Source organism: Trachemys scripta, chromosome 1, assembly GCF_013100865.1.
Source record: "Trachemys scripta elegans isolate TJP31775 chromosome 1, CAS_Tse_1.0, whole genome shotgun sequence".
Lineage (NCBI taxonomy): Eukaryota > Metazoa > Chordata > Testudines > Emydidae > Trachemys > Trachemys scripta.
In genome coordinates this window covers 142779706-142802715 of record NC_048298.1, presented here as the reverse complement: position 1 = coordinate 142802715, position 23010 = coordinate 142779706, and the positions used below count along the sequence as shown (strand labels likewise).

Genomic DNA, 23010 nt, shown 5'->3' with positions numbered 1-23010 from the left:
ACTCCCCCAACACACCAAACATAATCTCATAAATGTCTAAAGGTGCAGTGTAAAACTGCTGAAAGCACTATTAATAGATGTGGGGATTTTGATGGGTGTTCCCTGTATGACTTTAAACTGATTGCATTTTGCATGAACATTACAGGCTCTCCTAGATATGAAAAATAGAAATTGTTCCTGCTCTAAGGCTCAGTATAGATTCCAGAATGTTTGCATCAGGTTAAACATTGAATGCATAATATGCCTATGCATCCTGAGTTCTACAATGAAATCTGTAGTGACTCTTAATTTTAATATAGAAATGTAATCACAGTGATTACAAGTCACATCGTGGAGTACAACTCACAATTTTATAATCCAAGTGAGCAAGTAAATGCTGTGCCTCTGGGAAGTGTCTAATTTTTAAGCATGCTCGTAAATCAGCAATGGTGAGATGAGTCCCACTCCCAATTACTCCTTAGTAACATATCCATGAGCCTGCTTATTTCAGAGCCTTATTTTGCTCCATATCTCGATGTATTGATTCATGCTGATAGTGATTTGGCATTAGTGCATATGTCATGGCAAACACTTCTCTCCTACCTTAGCAGCCCATTTTTCCACATTTTCTTTGATGTTCCTGACGCATTTTTCCTCTATTTAATGTTTCTATTTCAGTTTAGAAAATCAAGTTGAATGTTGCTGACAGCACAGAATGCATATGAACAGCTAAAAAGACAGAATAGAAAAAACATGTATATGGAGCTTATTCCAGAAAGAGAAATCAATCAAATTATTTGTGATGAGAATCAGATCAGATTTAGTTAATTTATCAGATCTCAAAATTAACTATGCACCAGCCTGGGGGATTTAACCATCCTCTGTCCAAAATTCAGGAAACTGAGATGTGTTTCACACAACATTCTGTTTTTTTAGTCAAATCTCTTTCAGGTTTATGGATTGATGTTTCCAGGATACTAACCAATGGAAGGTGCGTCAGTGAGTGAGGTGGCTGTAAAATTCAATCGCATCTATGCTGTGATCCTGAGCTATTGCTATGCTCTCAGCTACACATATATACACAATTAGACAATTAACTTTCCCTATGATCTTTTTCCATTTTTTAAAATGAATGCCTAAAGATGGGCTCCTAAATCTTTGTTTTTGGGTGCCTAAATTAAATGGCCTGATTTTTGAAAGTGCTGACCACCAATCAGCTCCTTACTGAAATCAGTGCAAATTGCTGGTTATTTCATTTTTGAAAACCAGGCTTCTTACATTTAGATTGAATTTAAAATCTTGGCCTTTCTGTTCCTCCACCTATTCAAAGAAGGAGCATGTCTTTAAAAATAAAATAGTCAAAGCATTTTTATCCCCTAAATATGGAAAACAAAATAAAATCTTGTTACTAGCAACAAATATCAATTTGCCTTAAATGTACTTAAGTTCAGCTAAAAAGGAGGGTCTGTCCTCTAAAGTGGGAAAGAAAGGCTATTTACCTATTAAATGTAGTTACTGGAGATCACTGTTTGTATGGACACCATTGAATGAGGTGCACTACAGTGTACAAGCTTCATATTTTCTAGTCAGCCTCATTCACAAGCGGCACACCTCCCCCACATCTTGACTACATGTATTTGAGCCCAAGAATATAAAAGAAATCATCCCCCAACCTTCATTTAGTTGCTTCCACTAACTCAGGAATCTACAGTAAAGACTTTGAATTGGTGAAGGAGAATGGGGAGTGTGGATCAACTCAAACAATTATCTTAAAGAACCACATCACCAAGTATCATTTCTTTAACAGCTCCACAATGGTGATGTAGTACATGCCTAATGGTGTAGTTAATTCAAGACCTGAATTATCTGTTCTCAATCTGAGGAAGAAAAGTTTTTCAGGCCATGCAGATGGCTCTCAGCTTTACTTTCTGACATGGATATGAAACTTTAATTCCTGCAGTTTCCAAGGACCTTGAATCATGGGAACATCAAAATGGACTCTTTAGCCCCTCCTGAAACTTCTGTAACGACCACGGCATTTGTTTCTCAGCCTTTGTTTACCATAGACAGGATCTTGAATATCTTGAGGCATGATCGCCAGCACTTCCATGTTGTTCATTTGTGGCTGATATTCTTTTCTTAGCCAGCTCCACAGCATCTATCTGTATACTTATATGTCCCTCATCACTACAGTATCTTCACAATCATTAACAGATTTACCCTCACAACACCCCAAGAGGAAAGGAAGTGCTATCCCTATTTGTGGGATGGGAAGCTATAGCACATAGCAGATGAGCCAAGGTCACACAAAGAACTTGTGGCAGAGCCAGGAACAGAAACCAGATCTCCCAAGTGCCAGCCCAGTGTGTTGTTCACCAGAACATCCCTTCTGGGTCTCATCATGTTGCTGGAATGGAAACCATGAGCTGTGTCTAAGCAAATTCAGTACTCTTGTGTCCTTAGGCCTTGCTGGACCACAATCCAGGGGACTACTGAGGGCAGCACTCAGGAAAGGTTCCACAGAGTGCTCTGTACCCGCAAGGTGCTCCCAAACCGCCAGTGCTCCCGGTGGCATGTGATGGACCAGTTGTGTTAGTTGTGTGGGTAGGCTGGTGCGCGGGGTGAAAGGCATCCCCATCTGCCCCTGCCAGCCAGGTGGCCTGTTCACTCGGGGATGGTGGCTGTCACCCACGGAGCAAGCCCAGACAAGATGCCCTATCCCACCTGGCCTATGTCCCCATCCCTCTCACATGCCCACATCCCCCTCCTGCTCCATCTCCCTGGAGTATCCCAATATACCCCCGCCCGGTCCCTCTTGCGTGCGCTCCGCATCCCCCTCCTGCTCCATCCCGCCCTCGCGCGCCCCCTCCTGTGCCATCCCCCTCATGTCCCCCACCCCTCCTGCTCCTCCCCGCCCTTGCGCGCCCCCTCCTGTGCCATCCCCCTCATGTCCCCCACCCCCTCCTGCTCCATCCCGCCCTCGCGCGCCCCCATCTCCCTGCGGTGTCCCGATGCGCGGCGGGGGGCTACAGACGGGGAGCGCCCCCGCCCTCCGGCAGCAGAGCGCCTGGCTCGGCCGATGCCCATTAGCGTGGCGGCGCGTTCCCGAAACGCGAACCTGGCCGTTCTCGCTGGGGCGCGCTCCCGTAGTCCATCAGCCGCGGTTGCCAGAGCGCCGAGTCTCTCGTGCTAGCTTTGCGTCACACACGATCCATCGAGGCGGCGGCCAATTACAAAGCGGATGCTACCTATAGAGGCGGGGCTCGGGAGTCCGCGTGCAGAATGCAAATAAAATGGGCGTGGCCCGATGGGGGCGTGACCGCAGCGGGTATAAATAGGGCCGGTGAGGGCAGCTAGACGGAGTGACAGGCTTGAGTGGTGGCTGTGGAGGCGCGTGTTGCCGAGCTAGCAGGTGAGTGAATGAGAGAGACTCCGCGCGGCCGCGTTTAATAAGCGGCGGGCAGCGCGCGAGCCAGTGAGGCTGGGCTCGCGGAGCGGACGGGTCCGGCTACTCCCGGCCGGCGCTGCCCGCCCTGCGGTGCCCTGGCTGCGCGGCAGGCCACGGGCGGGGCTGCCTGTCATGCCCGGGCCCCGGTGCTTTCTTCACCGTCCTGAGGGCAGAGCCTGGCGGTGCCCCGCACAACCCCTTCAGGTTACAGGTGCAGGCAACGCCATAAGCAAAATACACCCTGGGCTTAACTGTTCTCCGGGTAGCTCTTGGCTCGGGGGCGCACTTAAAGCATTGGCTGACTTATCCGAGATCCTATTAGCTTTTGGGCCAGTTGCAGCAGTTATCTTTACACGCTGATAACTCAATTGCTAATTTGAAAACCTCCTGCTTGCTAAGGAGTCTTGCTTCAGTGAAGACGCAGCACGTATGGCAAAGGGGATTAGACAGTCTGGGGAAACAAGTCTGTTACATGTGAATCGTTAAACAAGATCGCTGCATGGGGGACTAATGGAGACAGTAACTTACCAAAGGTAAAGGGGTGACCTAAAAGTACCTACATGAGGAACAAATATTGAGGGTTGGTGTACAGGAGGATTTTACATTGGCAGTGGTCACTTCTGGCTTTGGCATCTATGAAACACATACTCTGGGCATATTTTGGTATTACTTTGTGTGCCTCTATAGTGAGGGAAACACAATACAGAAACACAGATACAAATTTGGTTGCAATAGTAGCCCAACATGCTTGTAGTAATACAATATAGAGTGCAACTCTAAAGTCTGTAACAGTAGCTGCACTATATAGTGCAAGTGACAATGTTGAACATAGTGTGAAGAAGTATAATAACTTGTGCATTTAAAATGATCAAGTTTATAGCTGCAACTGTTATGAGTCAACACTTCTACCTATGTCATTGTCTAGTCACTGAAACCAAGTGTAGACCACCAAATGTGATTTCCTTGTATTTCTAAAGATCATATAAGATACAACAAGCTTATTTCTGCACTTCTAATATATCAGGGGTTCTCCAATTGGGGGTTGGGACCCCTCGGGGTTGTGAGGTTATTACATGGGGGGGGGGTCATGAGCTGTCAACCTCCACCCCCAACTGTGCTTTGTCTCCAGCATTTATAAAGATGTTAAATATATTAAAAAGTGTTTTTAATATATAAGGGGGGGGTTGCACTCAGAGGCTTGCTATGTGAAAGGGGACACCAGTAAAAAAGTTTGAGCCACTGTAATACATATTGCTATTCACCACACTTATATAATGCCCTAGTATAGCAAATCCATTCTGAGTATACCTGCAGTTAACATCTAAAATGTTTATCATTATATCAAATAACACTTATTGATGTCTAAGAAATACTCTTTGCTGTAACACTAAGTACTCATAATGTTTTGTACGAATGGCTATTACAAGGTAATACAAATGGTTCATCGAGCAAATTAAAAATCTCAGCCTGTTGTAACACTCCAGGGAGTCTAAGATAAGTCTAGTTTTCTAAACTAGTTTATCTTGCTTTAGGTCTAGAACCAGGATAGGGTGTAGGCTACTTCTAATATCACATTGCTTTACATAAAGAATTTTACGGTGGAAGTTACTGAAATGTAAACTGTGGCTTACTCATTGCTGATATCCCAAGTCTATTGGAAACTAGTCTGAGACAGTTAACAGCTCCTCTAATCTGCACATGATTAGAACCAGTGACCTAGATGTGAGAGGCTTCTGATTTTTAACAATCCTAGGGTTTAAATTTCACACAACTGTAGAAATCCCTCTGAGGAAACTGACAGTAGTAGCAGCAGCACTAAATTAACTTTCCAGCTAGAAGTGTCCTGAAAGCAGGAATAGCAGTACCAAAGAGTTCCCAAAGTTTGTTTTGCTAGAATTCTACGTACTATTTTCACATCAGTTGGGTCCAAAAGTGACATTACTTAATGTTACTAGTGTTGACATGGGAGGAGGAAATCTGTCCCAGATGGAGCATCTAAACACTCGTTTGTATGTGTATATATAATTAGAATGTTGATGACTGACGTAATTATGTAGGTCTAGCAAAATGGGCCGTGAAGATGTTCTTCCTCATCTTTTTGAGGTGGCCAAGGAGATCCAATTCATCCATGCAGTGTTGCCAGAAGGCTTGATATCTTAGTCTGTTTGCCTTGCTCTGACACTGCTGCTCCTGGGTCATCTGGGTCTGAGGAGCTCACTAAATATTCTAGGGCTGATTAGTATATGAGATCCAAAGATGGAATTAGAGTGCTTGCCAGTGACCCATTTAGACAGTGGTCTTAGCATTTCTGGGGACCCATCATACCCACTGAACTAAATGAGTTCTGTGCATGCATGGGAGGATGTGATCAGGTCTTTGTAGTAAGTTCCACCCAAAGACCTCAGAGCACTTCACAAATGCACTTAGCCTCACAGTGCCCCATGTGTGTTAGGGATTATCCCCATTCTACAGGGGGAGAGCTGGGACATAGGTGAAATGAGTTGGCCATGGTCACGCTGAGGCTGTAGGACAGTGGGTATGGAACCCTGCAGTTCTGATAGCCGCTTCTCTTGCCTGAAAAACAGTCTCCTTCTTGCAGTGTGGTTGCAATGGTTATTTAACAGGAAGGTACAAGATTAGTAATGCATTTAAATACCTCTTATAAGCAAGAGGGCTTACTATTGAATGAATGCCCTTGCTGCACCACCTCTTGCAGCTGCATGTGCAGGGGTGGCTGTAGGCACCAGCAAAGCAAGCAGGTGCTTGGGCAGCCCATTTGCAGGGGCGGCAGCATGGGAGCTGAGAACCAACAGGGGGCCCTGGGAGCTGTAGTTCCTTGTTTAGCTCCCTGCCTATAGAGCCAGCCCTAGAGCAGGGAAAGAATGACATTTCCCAGCATTCCCTTGGCCACTACCAACAGGAAAGGGAGGGGGAGGGAGTATGGTAGCTGAAACCTCATGCTGCAGTTTGCTGTGAATGGAGAGTTCACTGCTAGAACGGGGTGGCACTGAACAGGGAACAAGTAAGGAGTAGAAGGCTTTGGCCCAGATATCCCCTTCAGAAGACATCCCCAGCCTGGATTAGGGATACTGGTGTGAGCTCACCTTGCAGCCCCCAAAGAAAGTTGGGTGGACTAAATGGACGGTGCACCTCTCTATCTGAAGCCTAGCAAGGGAGGTACATGGATCCCACTAGAATTTAAAATGAAAAGTAAGGGAGGGGAGGCTCTGGACCTGGGCAGCTTTAGATACAGTACCAGGCATGTAGGAGGATTTCCACTTCTGAGCCATGGAAGCAGAAATTGACTTTTCCTTTTCAGATTTAGCTAATATTCAGAAAGGGAATCTAGCACCTGCCTTCCAGATTTGAACACCCTCAAAATTCAGGAGTGCTCAAGCTCAATTTGGGTAGCTGTTACTTCATTTCTCCCAAATCAAACATACTGATCCACTGTAACTTGCTGTAGAAAAAGTAGGATAAAATTGAGTAAGAAATGCTTCCCAGTGGTTATTAGGACTGGAATTGCTATTTTCAACAGCCATTGCCCATTTTATTTCTTTTCTAGTTTTATTTCTTTAAAAAGAAGTCAGTGATATTGTATTGGCAAATTCCCCATAGAAACAAAGAGTGGAACAAAAGAATAATAAAGGCACCTCAGCTTTTCCTCATTTATGGAGGACAGTCTTATAATATGCATCCAGATATCCTCCAAACACACAAGCTGAAAATTGTTCCACTTTACTAGAGTTTTGTAACCCTGTGGGAACTAATCCTGTCTGTGTTCTGTGCACATCTAAAATTCCTACTGAATGACCCGCCCTGGGAGTGAGTTACCAGTGACCTAGGGCTGGGGCGGAAGGAGGGTGCAGGTGAAGGAGGGAGAGCCCAGGGCTGGGGCGGCAGGGTGTGTGTGTGGGGGGTGGGGGGGGGTGGGAGGAGCCCAGGGCTGGGGCAGCAGGGTGTGTGTGTTTGTGGGGGGGGAGCCCAGGGCTTGGGGCGGGGGGGGGGGGGGGGGAGGCGGCCAAACATTTTTTTTGCTTGGGGCGGCAAAAAACCTAGAGCTGGCTCTGTGCATGTGCAGCCTGCTTGAGCATTCCAAGATGGAGCAACAGACCAGGCCTTGATTAGTCTTAAATGACAAAAGCATCTGGCCACAATGGAAACCTAAGGTGTCTGTTTCCCCTGTGCCTTTATATGTAATTTAATATCCATTGGAGTTGAATACCTCTAGAAAAGATCCATAAGTGTCTGATTACATTTTCAAATAAAGCTATTTAGGCAAATAAGATGTAAGAATCTGTTCAACTTCAACACAACACAGACTTCAAAAGGTCTGGACTAAGACTAGGCATTATCAGACTTGCTGCCTGACATCAAGCTGCTGAGGTTAGAAACCCCTTTGCATAAAACTAGGTGAGATACTGCCATTATATGACCCTTAATATGGCTTAACTGAATTCATGCTAGCTCCTTCACAAGTGAGGCGAAATGTTCTTGCAAGCATACTAGTATTTTCAAAAATATGGCTTTAGGTAACTAGTGACTCCTGAGGACCATGGTGAGAATAGAATAATGTTGGGGCTTTAGCTTTTATATGACTGAAGTGTAGTTTCAGCTTGCATTCAGGATCCTGAAATGTCTTAACTTTTAGAGTGGTAAGAATTTGAGTTTGAGCTCAGTGGGGTTGGATTTCTTTAATTGGGGTGTGATAAGGTGCAGACTATGAGTTTGCCTTCTGACATCATGGCAATTGGAGGCACAATCTAATTATTTCATCTGTAAATAGAAATATCTTGGATCTGATTTTCAGAAATGCTGAATTGAGTTGGCACTGTGGATTTACAGTACCTATAAAATTCAGGCCCTTAATCTAAACCCAAGTTCTTGCCATGTGATGCAGCAGCATGTAGGATTGTACTGTAGGTCAGCTGCTAACTAAGAATGTCTTTCACAGCAAAACTGAGCATGAAACTACTTCTGTCTACCACAAGACAGACTAAATATCTGTTCAGAAAAAGAGATTGCTATTGGGGTGTAGGTGAATGGCTTTTCAAGCACTGTGTATAATGAAGATATGAATAGACTGACTTCCTGGATGTATAGCCTGTGCTCTGTTATAACAGTGAAATCTGACTTAAAATGTTTTTATTTCCCCTCCAGTTTCTTTGGAGAAGATCAAACTCTAAAATGGCAGGCAAAGGAAGTAATACTGATTGCATGTCATGCAGTGTACTGAGCTGGGAGCAGGTCAGCCGTCTGCATGAGGTTCTGACAGAGGTGGTTCCAATCCATGGACGGGGCAACTTCCCAACACTGAAAATAACCCTGAAGGACATTGTTCAGACCGTTCGCAACAGGCTGGATGAGGCAGGCATCCAAGTACACGATGTCCGGCTGAATGGCTCTGCAGCTGGTCATGTCTTGGTCAAGGATAATGGACTGGGTTGCAAAGATCTGGACCTAATTTTTCAAGTGTCCCTGCCAACTGAGGCTGAGTTTCAGCTCGTCCGAGATGTGGTGTTGCGGTCCCTCTTAAACTTCTTGCCAGAGGGGGTGAGCAAACTAAAAATCAGCGCAATGACTTTGAAGGAAGCCTACATCCAGAAGCTAGTGAAAGTGTGCACAGAGACGGACCGATGGAGCTTAATATCCCTTTCCAACAAACATGGCAGGAATGTAGAGCTGAAGTTTGTAGATCGCATACGACGACAGTTTGAGTTCAGTGTGGACTCTTTCCAAATCATCATAGATGCCTTGCTTTTTTACTATGACTGCTCAGAAAATCCTATGTCAGAGCACTTCCATCCAACTGTAATTGGAGAGAGTATGTATGGAGACTTTGAGGCAGCCTTTGATCACCTCCGAAACAGACTGATAGCTACCAAGAATCCTGAGGAGATCCGAGGTGGTGGGCTCCTGAAGTACAGCAACCTCTTAGTGCGGGATTTCCGGCCCATGGACAAGGAGGAGATTAAAACTCTAGAGCGCTACATGTGCTCCAGGTTCTTCATAGACTTCCCTGACATCCTGGATCAGCAGCGCAAACTAGAGACTTACCTCCAGAACCACTTCTCCAAAGAGGAGAGGAGCAAATATGATTATCTCATGATCCTGCGCAGGGTGGTAAATGAGAGCACAGTGTGCCTCATGGGACATGAGCGAAGACAGACTCTCAACCTGATCTCGCTGCTAGCACTCAGAGTGTTGGCGGAACAAAACATCATACCTAATGCCACTAATGTTACCTGTTATTATCAGCCAGCACCCTATGTCAGTGATGGGAACTTCAGCAACTACTATATTGCAAACTCTCCCATCCCCTATAGCCAGTCTTATCCCACCTGGCTGCCTTGTAACTAATTTCCAACTTGAGTGTTTCTTAAATGGAATCTTGTGTGGTGGGAACCATTAATCAGCCAGAGGTTTTCTAAAGGGAATCTGTGGCTTACCTCTGGCTCTGCTGTTTTCCTGGTGTGTGGTGTAATCACACCACTAGGCTCCTGGTTTAAAAAAAAAAAAAAAGCCTTTTGGGACCCTCTGTACAAAAGCCACAAGAAGCCTTATTGCCTTTATTTTGTTGGGGGAAGGGATCATATGGCCTTATGTTTGTAATTACTGTAGTTAAAAATGTTTGAAGACATGGCTGTTGCACATTTGATTTAGGTACTGTAATACAGCTGCTTATTCACTGAGAGGAAACTGTGCAAGAATAACTTGTACAGAACCAAAGACATTCTGTCCTAGAGCAGCAACAAGATCATTCTGTGTGTTCCTTATTGCCTCCCCTGCTCACTTTACACTCCCTCAATCTCAAGTCCTGGTCAGTTTTTCCATTGGACTGCTCTTGCATAGGGGGAACAGCTTAACAGCTCATGCTGTGCATGAGCATCTTGTACTTTCTGGCTTTACAGAATGGGTCACTGTAGGGACACTACCCTCTTTCATGGAGGGGCTCCAGAATTTATTGGTTCCTGCAGTAGCTGTGTATTGCTTTTCTAGAAGAGTTGATAATTGATTTATTGAGGAGTTTGACAGTGGGGCTGGTTGAAATCCTCTCTTGGGTGCCAAGTTTCAGAAGAGACTTTCTTAGTCAGATGACAAATTCCCCAGAATGTGAACTCATATGTACTAAAGACTGAAGTCCTTAATGCAATTAAAGCTTCAAAAACAATTACAAGTATTGAAACAATGTTTGGGTAGAAAAGTTAATGTCTGAAGCCTGCCCTTCTAAAGGAACTGGAAGCTTTTTTTGGACTGGGCAACCCTTCCCAGGATTGTCTTTCACAGTGTTCAATAGGAATAGCTCACCTCCTGTACTAAAGTTCAGCTTAACATCCCCTTTCTCTGCCTCTTCATCATGTACAGTACTAAGAAGGCATGCTTGTTTCTCATAAACTGTAGGATGAGATGTGCCTATCTGGCTCACTCCAAACACCCAACCTTTTCTCAAATATATTTTGATATTTACCAAGTGCCTCTTACAAATGCATATATTCCTGTATACCTTTGGACAGGACCTAACCCTTCCCCTTACAGAAAGTAATCTAATAACTTCCTGTCTCAAATTGAAGATGCTCCTTTCAGAGTTCAACAATCGCCCTTTCCACAGGTTCATAGCATCACATAAGTTGTATGGAGACCTATTGAAATTCTCCTCAAAGTGTCTTCACTACCACTTGAGAAGAGATGTTAACTTCACATGATTGCTAAATGGTGTAGCACAAACACAGAACTCGCCACAAGAACTGAATAAGGCAGAAATCAGGCCATGCTGTGTTATGAGTAATCTCTGAAGTGGAGACCTCTTTTCTATGAAGGGGAGGATTGCTCTTCAAAGGAGTATGTGTCTTCAATCTAGTTAAATGGTGGATGCTTAGCTTGCTTGTCTTGAACCTTCTGTGGTGGTTAGGAAGGGTATGTCTACACTGCAGTTAAACACCCATGGAGGGGCTGAAGCTGTGGGGCTGTAAAATTGCAGTGTAGATGTTTGGGCTCCAGCTGGAGCCAAGCCTCAGGAACCATCCTCCCACCTCTGAGTCCCAGAGCTCATGCTCCAGCCGGAGCCCAAACATCTATACTGCAATTTTACAGCCCTGCAGCCTGAGCCAGCTGACACAGTTGGTGTCTAATTGTAGTGTAGACCTAACCAAAGGATAAAAATCCTAAATCTTCCAGAGTTTTCCATAGCAGGGTCAGGAAGCTTATTAGCACATTAACCCATATGATTATTTAGATATCCAGTAGAGAAACATGGATTAAGTACAGTTCAGCAGAGGATGTGGAGGTCTTAGGTTTTCTTTCCCAGAAGTGGAAAGAGGGTAAAATGATAACATACACATGGTAACCTTCAAATAGACTTTGCCAATACTTAAGCATGGCTTTGCATAACTTTTCTTACTATCTTTGGTAAGTTGAAGTTACATCGGTCTTCTCCTGTTTTGACCCTGTGGTGGTATTGCAATTCCAGATATTGAAGTAACTTAACTGTCAAGTATTAAGCACAGGATTCAAACTTCTCTAATAAAGTAGAAAGCAAGATGAGGATCCAAATCTTCAGTACTAAAGGTGAAGGGCAAAATCAGTGGTTGTGCAACACAGGGGTTGTCACAACCGTAGAAGGCTGTTTCTTGCTAGAATAAAATTCCTCTAATGCCCCTTTCTTAAAAGGATGAAATTCCCTCCTCCAATAAAAAGCTATCAGTATGTCTGACTCTTAGATAGTAGACTCATAAGGACCACTTCAGCAGGATATATGTAAAATATGAGACTATTAGGTTTAGTTATTCAGTTAGCATAAGGAGACCTTGGCTAGGTAGGAGTCTAAAGTAGAGAAGAATAAACTTGAGGCTAACCTGAAGCATTATTTTAAAAATATCAAACAGCCTTCTAAGCAGCTGACTTTCAAAAATGATGAGCACCTAGCAACTTCATTGACTGAACTGGGGGGCTTCTAGGTTCTCAGCACTACTTATGCTGCCAAGTATAAATCAAGACACCTACTCCTAAAAAAAAAAAAAAAAAAAAAAAAAAAAAAAATCTTGTGCTTCTATGTGTGGCATTTCCTTACCATGTTCAGGAAGAAAGATTGAACCCCAGTTTGAAAACTGACTCCTCTTTTTTCTAAAGTTCATGTGGTTACCAAATCTACTGACTACCTTATTGTATGAAGCCAAAAACTTCATACCCAGGCAAGTAAGCTTACCAAAATTGGTGCACAGGAGCAAGTCAAACACAGGTAGTATTGGGTTCTCCAATGCCACTAACAAGGACCACTAGTAAGGGAGGAGGAGAACTTTCTTAAGAGGATCACAAGAGTAACACTATACCTCAAATTTTCCCTTTTAACGGATAGTTTGTTCAAGACCTGAACTTACCCTTTATAATAACTTTAGTACTAGCCCTTTGCCTGAAAGGGGCATGTTTCTTTCCTTCTCAAAAGATGGGTATGAGTCAAAACTGTTTCTCTTGTAGAATCTAATAGCTAGATCTCTAACAAAACAAAACCAAAAACCCACACATCTTTGCTCGTATTTTGGTGCCTGAAGGAAGTAGCCAGATTCTTGTGTACAACTCCCCTCTTCTTCTGAGAGCTGCTGATTGCTGAGATCTCTCAAAAAATCTAGCCCTAAAGTCTTACTAATAGTAATAAATCCTACTACTGCAGATCTGCCTAGGAGGGTAGATGCAGCAATACCAAAAGCAGAAAGGGAGGGCGGGGGGGGGGTCAAGGCCAGGAATCTGGCTAGTAGGAAGTTACCCAGCAAGAGTAACCTCTGGTAGAAAGATGGAAGACAGCCAGAGGAAAAGGCTGTTATGGATTCCTGTTGAGCCAGGGGTAGCTAAGCTCTAGTTTCATTAAACTTTTTTTTTTTTTTTTTTTCCTTGTTCAAAGTGCTCTGGTACAACTTAGAGAATTTTTCATCGCTTCCCGGCTCTTTGAGCTCTGGTCAAGTGAAAAATTCTCTAAGTTGTACCAGATTCCTGAGTTGCAGAGAAGCCACATGCTAGATGGCTACCCTGGCTCAGTATCTTCCCAATGGCCAGCTTCCTGGCTTTAATTTTTTTATGTTGAAATACACTCCCCCACCCCCCACCCCCAGTCTGCTTTCCTAAAGTTAAGGTCTTAAAGCCATATCTAGCTCTGTACCAGACCCACAACTGGCACTGGCAAAAGAGTATTGCTAGAATGTACCTTATTTCCTCTGTGTGCTGCCTCCACAGCAATCCTGGCCTAATGATGTGACAGAGCTGGAGTAATAAACAGCCTTGCATAAGGTGCTACCACTAGCCTAGCTTTTCTCTATTTTAAAATATTCTTGGCAACCTATTCACTGGCTTATTTAATGTTATAAGTCCTTTTTTTAGCACGGGGTAACATGAGACTAAGCACGAGTCTAAGAAAGAGTTTAAGTAGCAGCCCTAACCTAAATTTAGGCTGCTCACTTAATTCAGTCTCCCTTAGTGGTATTAATGATGCCTTTGTAACTAGGCTTTGTGCTTCCATTGCATGCTTCTGGTTCAAGTACAGGTTGACTATGGGGTAAGAGGCTGAACTGCAATAGTTAATACCTCCTGACCGGACACTGGAAGCAAAACTTCATTTGAATAGAACTGAAATATTGTATTAGCACAATCACATCTCGCTCTTGCAGGAGTAGCTTCACAGAAGTCTTCAAAAACACCAGCAATGTAACTTAGTCTAAACAACACTTGAGCCACAGGATAATCTGTTTATCAGTTTTGCTGGGCTAGCCTGATTTGAGACTAAGGGTGTGTCTACACAACAGTCAGGTGTGACTGCAGCATGTGTGGACATACACATGCTGCAGTCACCCCAATAGCAGTGTAGCCATAACTATAGGCAGTACTATGTGCCCTCTTGAAATCTAATCTCTGCTCCTAAGGCTTGGTCTGTACTACCAACTAATGTCTGTTACTATGTTGCTCAGGGGTGTGGATTTTCCACACCCCTGAGCAACATAGTTATACTGACCTAACCCCTGGTGTTGACAATGCTGTAGCAATGGGAGGGCTTCTCCCATCAGCATAACTACTCCACCTTGAGTGGAGTACCTATGCTGATGGGACATGCTCTCCCATTGGCGTAGGTAGTGCCTAGTGAAGTGTAGACAAGACTCTGTTGTCTCTCTTCTTTCTCCCCCCACCCCAATTTTTTTTTTTTTTTTTTAAGAGGAAGTGGAGCTAGTGTTCTAATGAATTGTTAATGCACATTAGGCAAATGCACCCAAACATTTAGACCACAGCAGGTTTCTTCAGGGTAAATTAACATTCCAGCTTTCTATGAACCAACTCTGTGTAGACAAGTATTGGTGAAATTGCAAGTTAGTACCAAAGTGAAGGCCAGTTTCTACTCGGAATAAAGCTGGTTGCTTTGCTTTTAAAAACTGGTACTCTGAATGACCACCTCTGTGACTGATAGCTACTCTGAACTGGTGTGAGGACAGCAGCATTTTCCCTTTATTGCAAATTAAGGGAAGAGCAAATGTTACCGTATTTGTCCTTTACTTATCCAGTTATCAGTTAGACTGGTGGCTAAAGAATACTTTTTAAGGAAGCAGGTGGTGACCCTACCTCTAAATGCCCTATTCACGTCTGATTTTTTTTATACTTGCATTCAAATACTAGCTGCTTTAATTTTAGCCTAAATTTTTACCCCTTAGAACAGAAACTTTATAATGAAAATAACTCCAATTTTCATACCAGAGTGACCTGCTGTTGGAGACAAGCACTTGGTATTTACATATTGCCTATATTTCAGGGGTTTCTATTGCTGACTAATGATGTGGTAACTCTTGACTTCCTGTCCATTGAGAGGTTTGAAAAGGGACTTAGAAGAGAAACAGTCTTATCTTTGAGTTTCCTTTTAATTTAAGCCTTCAGCCCATCCACCAACTTGAAATATTCCCTCTCCTTTACTGAGGGACATGCCACACTGCATTGGATCAGGGTGTAGGATTTTTGTGTGGCAGGAAATGAGAGTAACGGGAAACCAGTTCCTGTCACAGCTGGCTCTGCCCAGGCCAAGTCTGGGCATTCTGAGAAACATTCTCAGCCTTGGTAATATCTGATGGGAAGACTGTGTTTCCAAGTGCTGAAGTCTTGCTTACCTATTGCTCTTCACAGTAGTAAAAATGTATTTGTCTGTAGCTGGTTTTGATTGTATTAAAGGGCTTTTGAAAGGAAAACTGGGCTGTGTTCATGGACACTAGAAAAATTAAAGGTCAGAGAACTTCATTCTTTTTTTGTTCTTCATTTGTAAATGGAAGGTGAAACAGCCACTCGAGGCATTTAGAATAGTTCAGTTTTCTTTTTCCTTAACTGACTAAAGTGATGTGATATTCTTGCTTTAGGTTTGGGAGGAACTTGTTCTGTACTTGTCGTTAACAAGTGGCTTTTTTGTTTTAATAGCAAAATGTTTAAAAGCCAGTTCCAGAAACCTGCCCAGGGTACTTGAGAGAAACTGATTTTATTTTTATTTTTTTAATTTGAGATGGCGTGGGAGAGTTGGCACAGCTTGGCATAGCCTCTGGAAGATTTTCAAACTTATAATGCGCCCCCAGTGCTTAGGGCCTATCTCAGAGTGGTTGGTCACTCTTAACTTGCTCACTCCCATGCACCGTGATCTCAAATAGATTTCTTTTTGTCATGTTTAAAATAAAAAAGTTGGATGTTGGACCTTAACTATGACTTTGAGTTTCTTGGACAAATAAAAACTTACGTTAAGGACTCCACTGTCGTATTTAATGCTGCTGCTTGTGTGCTAAGGTCTAGTTATTGGAGTCTGTCCAGTAACAATAAATGGGTATAAAACCAGGCAAATGTATTCCAAATATGTCATGTGGAACAGTGTTAAGTTTATAGCTTAATATATAGCAAAAAGCAACTTCCCGTCACTGGTCTGCTCTTGGGTGTAGCAGGTAATGAGTACAAACTGTGTCATGTCCTTAGGGGGAAGAGGCTATACGTCCCTCTCCATCCAGTCACTTGGAAGAGAACCATAATTTAGGAGTGCTAAGATCTTGACAAATCTCTTGCATTACAATGGAGGTGAAATGGATCTGAGCATAGTTGAGGAGAACCAACAGCACTGGAACACAAGTCAGATTATGTTGCCTTTTAATAAGTATATATCTCATGGAGGACACCAGCTTATCCTACTGGCCTCAACAGGGTTTATTTACTTAACAGTTGAAGTAGGCACCTGCCTGGGCCCACTATGGCAGAACTCCTATAGCTGACCTCATTTATGGACTAATCTCCTCCTCTCTCAGCCAGTTAGGCTTCTTGTAAGCTTACTCATTCTACCCAGAGGTAGTAATACTGGTCTGTCTCCAGTCCCTATGCAATGGCCTCATGTGGGCAGGAGGGAAAGGTTAAAGGGGATCGGAGGAAGAAGACAAATGGCTTATACTTCCCTCTCAGGGCAGGTGGTGCATACTAAACAAGTTCCTGTGCTTCAGCTCTCCTGGTGGCCTCAGGAATGGCAAAGAGGAAACTAAACAAGGCTTATACGGGAAAATAAGAGGCATCTTCTTGAGTAGCAGTGAGCTGTTGATGGCATTTTACTGGGCTTACCCCCAACAGTGAAAGAAGCTAAGTTTATGAAGAAAACTAGAGGCAACCCTTCCATGCCAGTCTGTTTGTTCATCCCTTCTCTCTCATTACAGGGGGGAGGGGGGAATCTAAACCAAAAGCCTCAAGTTTCTTTCATCCTCTGAGTGTGAGGAAAATGTCACCTTTCTTAAAGTAATGCTCCACCAGGCACTTCAGTACCAATGAGCTAGGCCTCTTGATCAAGCTTCAAAGGCCCTAGATCAGTTGGTGGTGGTGTCTAAAACTCCTGTAGAGGTTCAAGAGGAACAGGACTTCAGCAGTGTGTTCCTTACCTTCTGAAACAAGCTGATTCTTCCCCTAAGGATCTAACCAAGAGACAGCAGAGGCTTGGAAAGATGTGTAGCTATGATAGCCCATATAGCCTCTATTGACAAGCTGTTACTCTTTCCCTGGCAGTGAGCCAGTAGATACTAGATCAATGACTCATCCCCATGTTCATTGTTGGAGTCAAGGAGGTAGGGGGTGTAGACTCTACCTTTATAGACACAATCTGAACTGGCACTGGAGAACCTCAGCATAGCTCTTAACTTATTGCATGCTTCTACAGTGTCACCTTTAGATGCAAGATTGCAAATTATGTAGGCTTTCATTGTCCCTGACCCAGCAGAGAGTTTTCCTCATTCATCTGTCAATGATCTAGCATGCTATCAGAAATGCTAGCACATCAAAGTATGGGTCTAGTCTAAAAATAGCACCATGATACACTTCCTATATGGGTTCAGTTATAGCTGCTGACTATTGACTGAACAATTTGACTTGTGTATAAAAGCATTATAAAAGAACTGAAACCTATTATTGTGTGAGTGCACCAGGATGAATATAGCTGCAGGAGCTAGGTTCTCCCCTGACTCATGCAAAAATAAGACTTGTCTTAATTTGTGTGAGCAGGATCTTTATTGTGGATGTGTGAGCCAAAAAGCTTGACTTTCGGATTCCAGGTTGTTTTTAGTGCTGCCAGTTGATGTGACAAGGGAGGAAAGCATATGCATGTTAAGGCTATGGCTCTTCTCTTGCCTCCACTTCCTCCTCCTTACCCTATCACAACTCTTCTTTTTGTTCCTCTAGTCAAGCTCATCTAGGGTGACCAGGTGTCCTGATTTGATAGGGACAGTCCTGGTATTTGGGGCTTTTTCTTATAAGCTCCTATTACACCCTCACCCTCTGTCTTGATTTTTCACACTTGCTATCTGGTCATCCTCAGATCATCAGATGCAGTATTACTGAAGTGCAAGAGCATTCTTTGCAGTTCTGGCCACTGCCACCCTGAATGGTGGGGGGGAGGGATAGCTCAGTGGTTTGAGCATTGGCCTGCTAAACCCAGGGTTGTGAGTTCAATCCTTGAGGGGGCCATTTAGGGAACTGGAGTAAAAATCTGTCTGGGGATTGGTCCTGCTTTGAGCAGGGGGTTGGACTAGATGACCTCCTGAGGTCCCTTCCAATCCTGATATTCTATGAATAATCTCCTCTTATTTCTGCCTCATATTTCATCTCATGTGAAACCTCCCTCTGTCCTCATCTGTATTTCTTGTTATGTATCCACCTCCCTATAACATAGTATGGTATACCAGCCACTCCATTCTTGTTCTTATCTGTAAAACCTTGCAACCACATTGAACTTAATCCATAAGGATCAACATGATTCTGTAAAGGAAAAATCTGCTTGTATGATGAAAAAAAACCTAAAGATTTTATCCTACACTATACAGATGTGAAGTGTTGCTATGTAAGATAAAGTAAAATGACTGGGAGTGCTATAGATACCATTCTATAATGAGACACAGATTCTGTGTTATTCCTGTGGAATAGCAGGAGTAAGGTCAAACAGCCACTCAACTGATGGTTTTCTCTGTGTCGATTGATCTGTAACTTGCAGGTGGCCTCCAGGGTCAGGTCAAGATATAGTACATGAAAATAACCCATCTTCAATGTAACAAAAGTATATTTCACTCTGGTTAGGTATCTAAATTAGAAAAAGGACTGGTATAGCTTGCTTCATGGGGTACATCAACTAAATCATATAACATTCCTGTCCAGTTATAGTGTGGTGGGGGGTGATATAGTGTGGTGTGTGTAATGGACTATTTGTATGTGCAGGGTGGCTGAAGGAGAGAAGCTGAAGGAGAAATGACCAATTAAAATGCATCTCTTCTTCCTGAAAGCTGCCTTTTCAACAGAAAAAATATTCAAGCTTTACTTGATTGCTTCCACAAATAACATGAGTCTTTATAGAAGATAATTTTCAAAAACAGATTGCTCACTTTCCAACTAGGTCAGCTGGCTAGGACTTGGAGGCTATGGAAAAGGAGGATTTCTTAGCCTCCTCTCTGCACTGCCATGAATCCCTTATGCTTCAGTTGAGAGGATTTAGAAAGCTGTTTGCAAAGAACCACATCTGATTACCTTTAATCTGCAACACATGTAATCATAGGAACCTGGGGTGATGGTGAGGACAAAGTGACAGATATTAATGTATTTACAGCAAACATGTGTGATTCTGCTAGATCATTGTTACTCTGCTCTTGAGGAGCATCAGCATTACTCTGCTGAGGAGCATTTGCAGGTGGGCATTTTGGAAACTTATAGCACTTCATGGTTTCTAAGAGTACTGGCATAGTTCCTTTGCCTTTGTGATGAAAGGATGAAACAGCCCTAATCTCTGCTAGCAGGAGATGGGCAGGTGAAAGTATGCTTACACACCTAATGGCAACTCCAGCTACTGATCGTAGTGTGTTAGACACTACCCATGCAGAAGTTGAAGTCCCTGAAACTCAGTCTATGCAACCCAGCCCCTGGCGCCAGCATAGCTCTATTTAATTCTTTGGGGGTTAGTATTATGAGTAGGCTTCTGTCCTACCAGGATGTATTGACCTTGGAACTTGTATGCCAATTGTGTGTACTTGAGATTTTATTTGCATTTGAAGTCAGGTATGAAAAGTGTGCTTACGCCTTTCTTCTCTAGGTTTGTGTTGTACTGAGAGAGGGCCAAAAGCAGACTGCTAATCTAGTACCAGTTCTACCATCCACCCAGACTCTGGATAGAAAAGCTCCATCCAGTGTTTGATCCAAGAACAGGTTATGGTGTAAATACAAGCAGATTCAGTGCAATATTGAATGCAGAACTCATTTCCTACTCATTCTCTTACTACCAGCCCTGCCATTTACACAAGCCAGGGAATGGCTCTACAAAGTGAAGTGCTCCAAGCAGGGATGGAGCCAGGCAGTTCTGTGTTCTAATCCTACCTATGCTGCTGACTTGCCTGGTGATCTTGCATAAGGTTCATAAGTATGCTGGGCCTCAATTTCCATCCCTATAAAATGGTGTAATACTCTTCTCCTGGGAAATATGTCCTTATAGTGCCATAAGTAACAAAAAGCTATCACCGGTCTGAGAATTGTTTTTATTGTTACCATGCTGTGCAAGATTATTTTGGGCAATGTTGAAACCTGCAGGTGTCTTGAAATACGTTTTAGTAGATACAGGTTTAGTTGTTGCTGAGGCCCAGATGTGAGATTTTGGGAGCAGACATTTATTTTTGCTGCAGCCACCTGGTGCAAATAGAAGAAATATTTAGTATTCTCACTCCCATTTAATAGAAAAAGTTCCTAAATCTTAGATTTGCCAAGAACCCCAGGCCTTGAATTTTCTAGCTGGGTGGGTTGAGAACCTACCAATTCCTGCTTTCACCAGCACAGCTGCTAGTCATAATAGTACTTGGCCTACATAGTTTACCATTCATCCAAGGATCTCAAAACACTTCACATGGGTGAATCACTCCCAGGACTGATGTAGCTTTTACAGAGCACATGAGTGCACTCCCTCCTGCCTCCCCCTGCCAGGTGATTTTTCATAAAGCCAGGTGCAGGTTTGTTTTCAGGCTTTTGGTGCTTGATCCTGCCATCCAGCTACACTCAAAACTCTCTAACTCCAGTAGAAGTTCTGCCAGGGGGAGCATAAATCAACTCTTAACAGACTGACAGATATAACTGCAACTTCTCGGTTGATTGTATTGCTCTAAATAATACATCCCCGTGACTCCCATTTAAATGAGTGGTGGCTGTGCATGTGCATCCTTAAACTTAACCCACTGGACCCAATTCATGGAATTAGTCAAGGGATCACTCTGGCCCCAGAGTATAAGGGCATGTCTACTTTGGAGAGCTGGAGCGAAATTATGACCCTGGAGATGAACTCCAGCCAGTGGTGTAGTTGTTTAAAACTGCTAGCTGCCCTCCTTCACAGTGGTGCTTTGAGGGAAAGACCATTTCACAGCCAGAGAAACTGAATTGAAGAGGGAAAGCAACTTTGCCAAGTCCAATACTGTAGAACAAGGAATTTAACCCAGGAGTTAACTCCTAGGGCCTGCTGCTCTAACCACTGTCTGTGCTAACCAGATCTGACAATGGGACACGGTGACCTGTGCAGTTTTAAGATGAAATATTCTGGAACTGGGAGTAAATAAAATAACAGGACAACTCCTTATTGGGTTATCATTTGTTTGGCATCCTAGCAGACTGAGATCCTTCTTCAGCTGGAGTCTGATCTTTCATTTCTACTATCACCTCCATAGTAGAGTTGAGGCAAGTGTCTCTATGGATGTATGAGGTGGGGACAGGATGTTGCCCATTTAACAATTCAGATGGGAGCAGTCTATTTGAATTAATGTCGGCTCATACCCAAGCCCTCAGCAGGTTGAGCCTGTCACTTTGGAAGTAATGTAAGGCTTTTGAATGTTGCTCCTTTGAGGGCAACCAGATTCATAGGACCTGCCATAATGACACACCAGGTAGCTCTACTCCGTGAGCACAAACTCTCTCTTTGTGTTGGTGAATTTGCAACGTGGCAAACCAATAGGGCTTCTCGTGTAGTCTTGGTGTGGGGTTAGTTACAGTAAGACCTTGAGACTGTTCTAAAATGGTTAGAGCCATAAGCTCTTCTGTGGACTGACTCTGGCCTTATCTACTAAGCAACCAGTCCTAGAGTCACTGTACATACAGCCATGTCCTTGCAGTGAAGGGGTGAGTCCCAGGACAAGTGGCAGTACATCTCTGCCATCAAACCTAGCTGTTCCAGAGTGACTACGTTCAGGCTAGCTGCTCTCTTTGTTGCTTGGTATGAAGTAGGCAGCCTGGGATTCATCCTGGAGGATGGATACCACTCTGGGTGGGACAGGTTGTTTTCCTCCCCCAAACCACTAAAACCCCTTTTTTTTTCTAGTGATCAGGAAAATTTAATAACATACATCCAGCCCCCACACTTCCACTGGAAACATTCTGCAAAGCATTGTAGCTGGTCTCTCGCATCAGACTAGACGTGCTGAGGCGGTGAGCACGTGCAGCCCAGTTCCCTGTCACCATCTCAATAAGCTTGGGGGTGCTGAGGTGATATCTAACAGAGGCCAATGCCTTGAGATCAGTTAGCACAATGAAGATACTGAGCCAGTAGCCTCAGATGCCTGGGTTTTTTCTGCCCAGCACCCTAAATGCATTGCAACAGTGAACTCTCAGACTTGTAACTTGTCATCACCCTTGCAAGATACAAATGCTATGCAGGTGTAAGGGGAAGGGTATGAAAGCACCAAGCGAGAGGAAGGACTCCCCCTTTTTCTTCTTGGGCTTGTGGACCTCCGCTCCTCTTCACCAACCAATGAAGAGGCAGGAGAAAACAAGGAATTATCAGATAGCAGAATCTGAAGTGGGAACAGCTAGTGCTGGGGTCTAAAGATTTTCTAAGGATGGTGCAGCATCAAGGCCAGCACCTTGTGGGGGAAGAATTGTCCAAATTGGAAGCCCTCATCTGCCTCCTTTCTTTACAAGATGATTCCCTTGAAGGTTGCTCCTCCTTTCCTTGGAAGAGAGGTGGCACTTAGCATTTCCAACTCTCCCACCACTCCAGGGGAAAAGAGACCCAGTCACTGCCTTCTTTCTCCATGGCCAGAAACCAGGGTAAA

The 23010-nt window shown here is 43.7% G+C and overlaps 1 protein-coding gene across 1 annotated transcript; it reads left to right on the top strand.

Moving 5' to 3' along the window:
• Positions 1 to 3305: 3305 nt before the first annotated feature.
• Positions 3306 to 9949, top strand: TENT5C (terminal nucleotidyltransferase 5C). The gene is made up of 2 exons (XM_034788092.1): positions 3306 to 3391; positions 8588 to 9949. The coding sequence occupies exon 2, from the start codon at positions 8615 to 8617 to the stop codon at positions 9785 to 9787; it is 1173 nt and encodes a 390-aa protein (XP_034643983.1). The 5' UTR covers positions 3306 to 3391; positions 8588 to 8614; the 3' UTR covers positions 9788 to 9949.
• The last annotated feature ends 13061 nt before the right edge of the window (positions 9950 to 23010 follow it).

Coding starts and splice junctions, on each gene's coding strand:
- TENT5C (XM_034788092.1), top strand. CDS start 8,615: ATGGCAGGCAAAGGAAGTAATACTGATTGCATGTCATGCAGTGTACTG.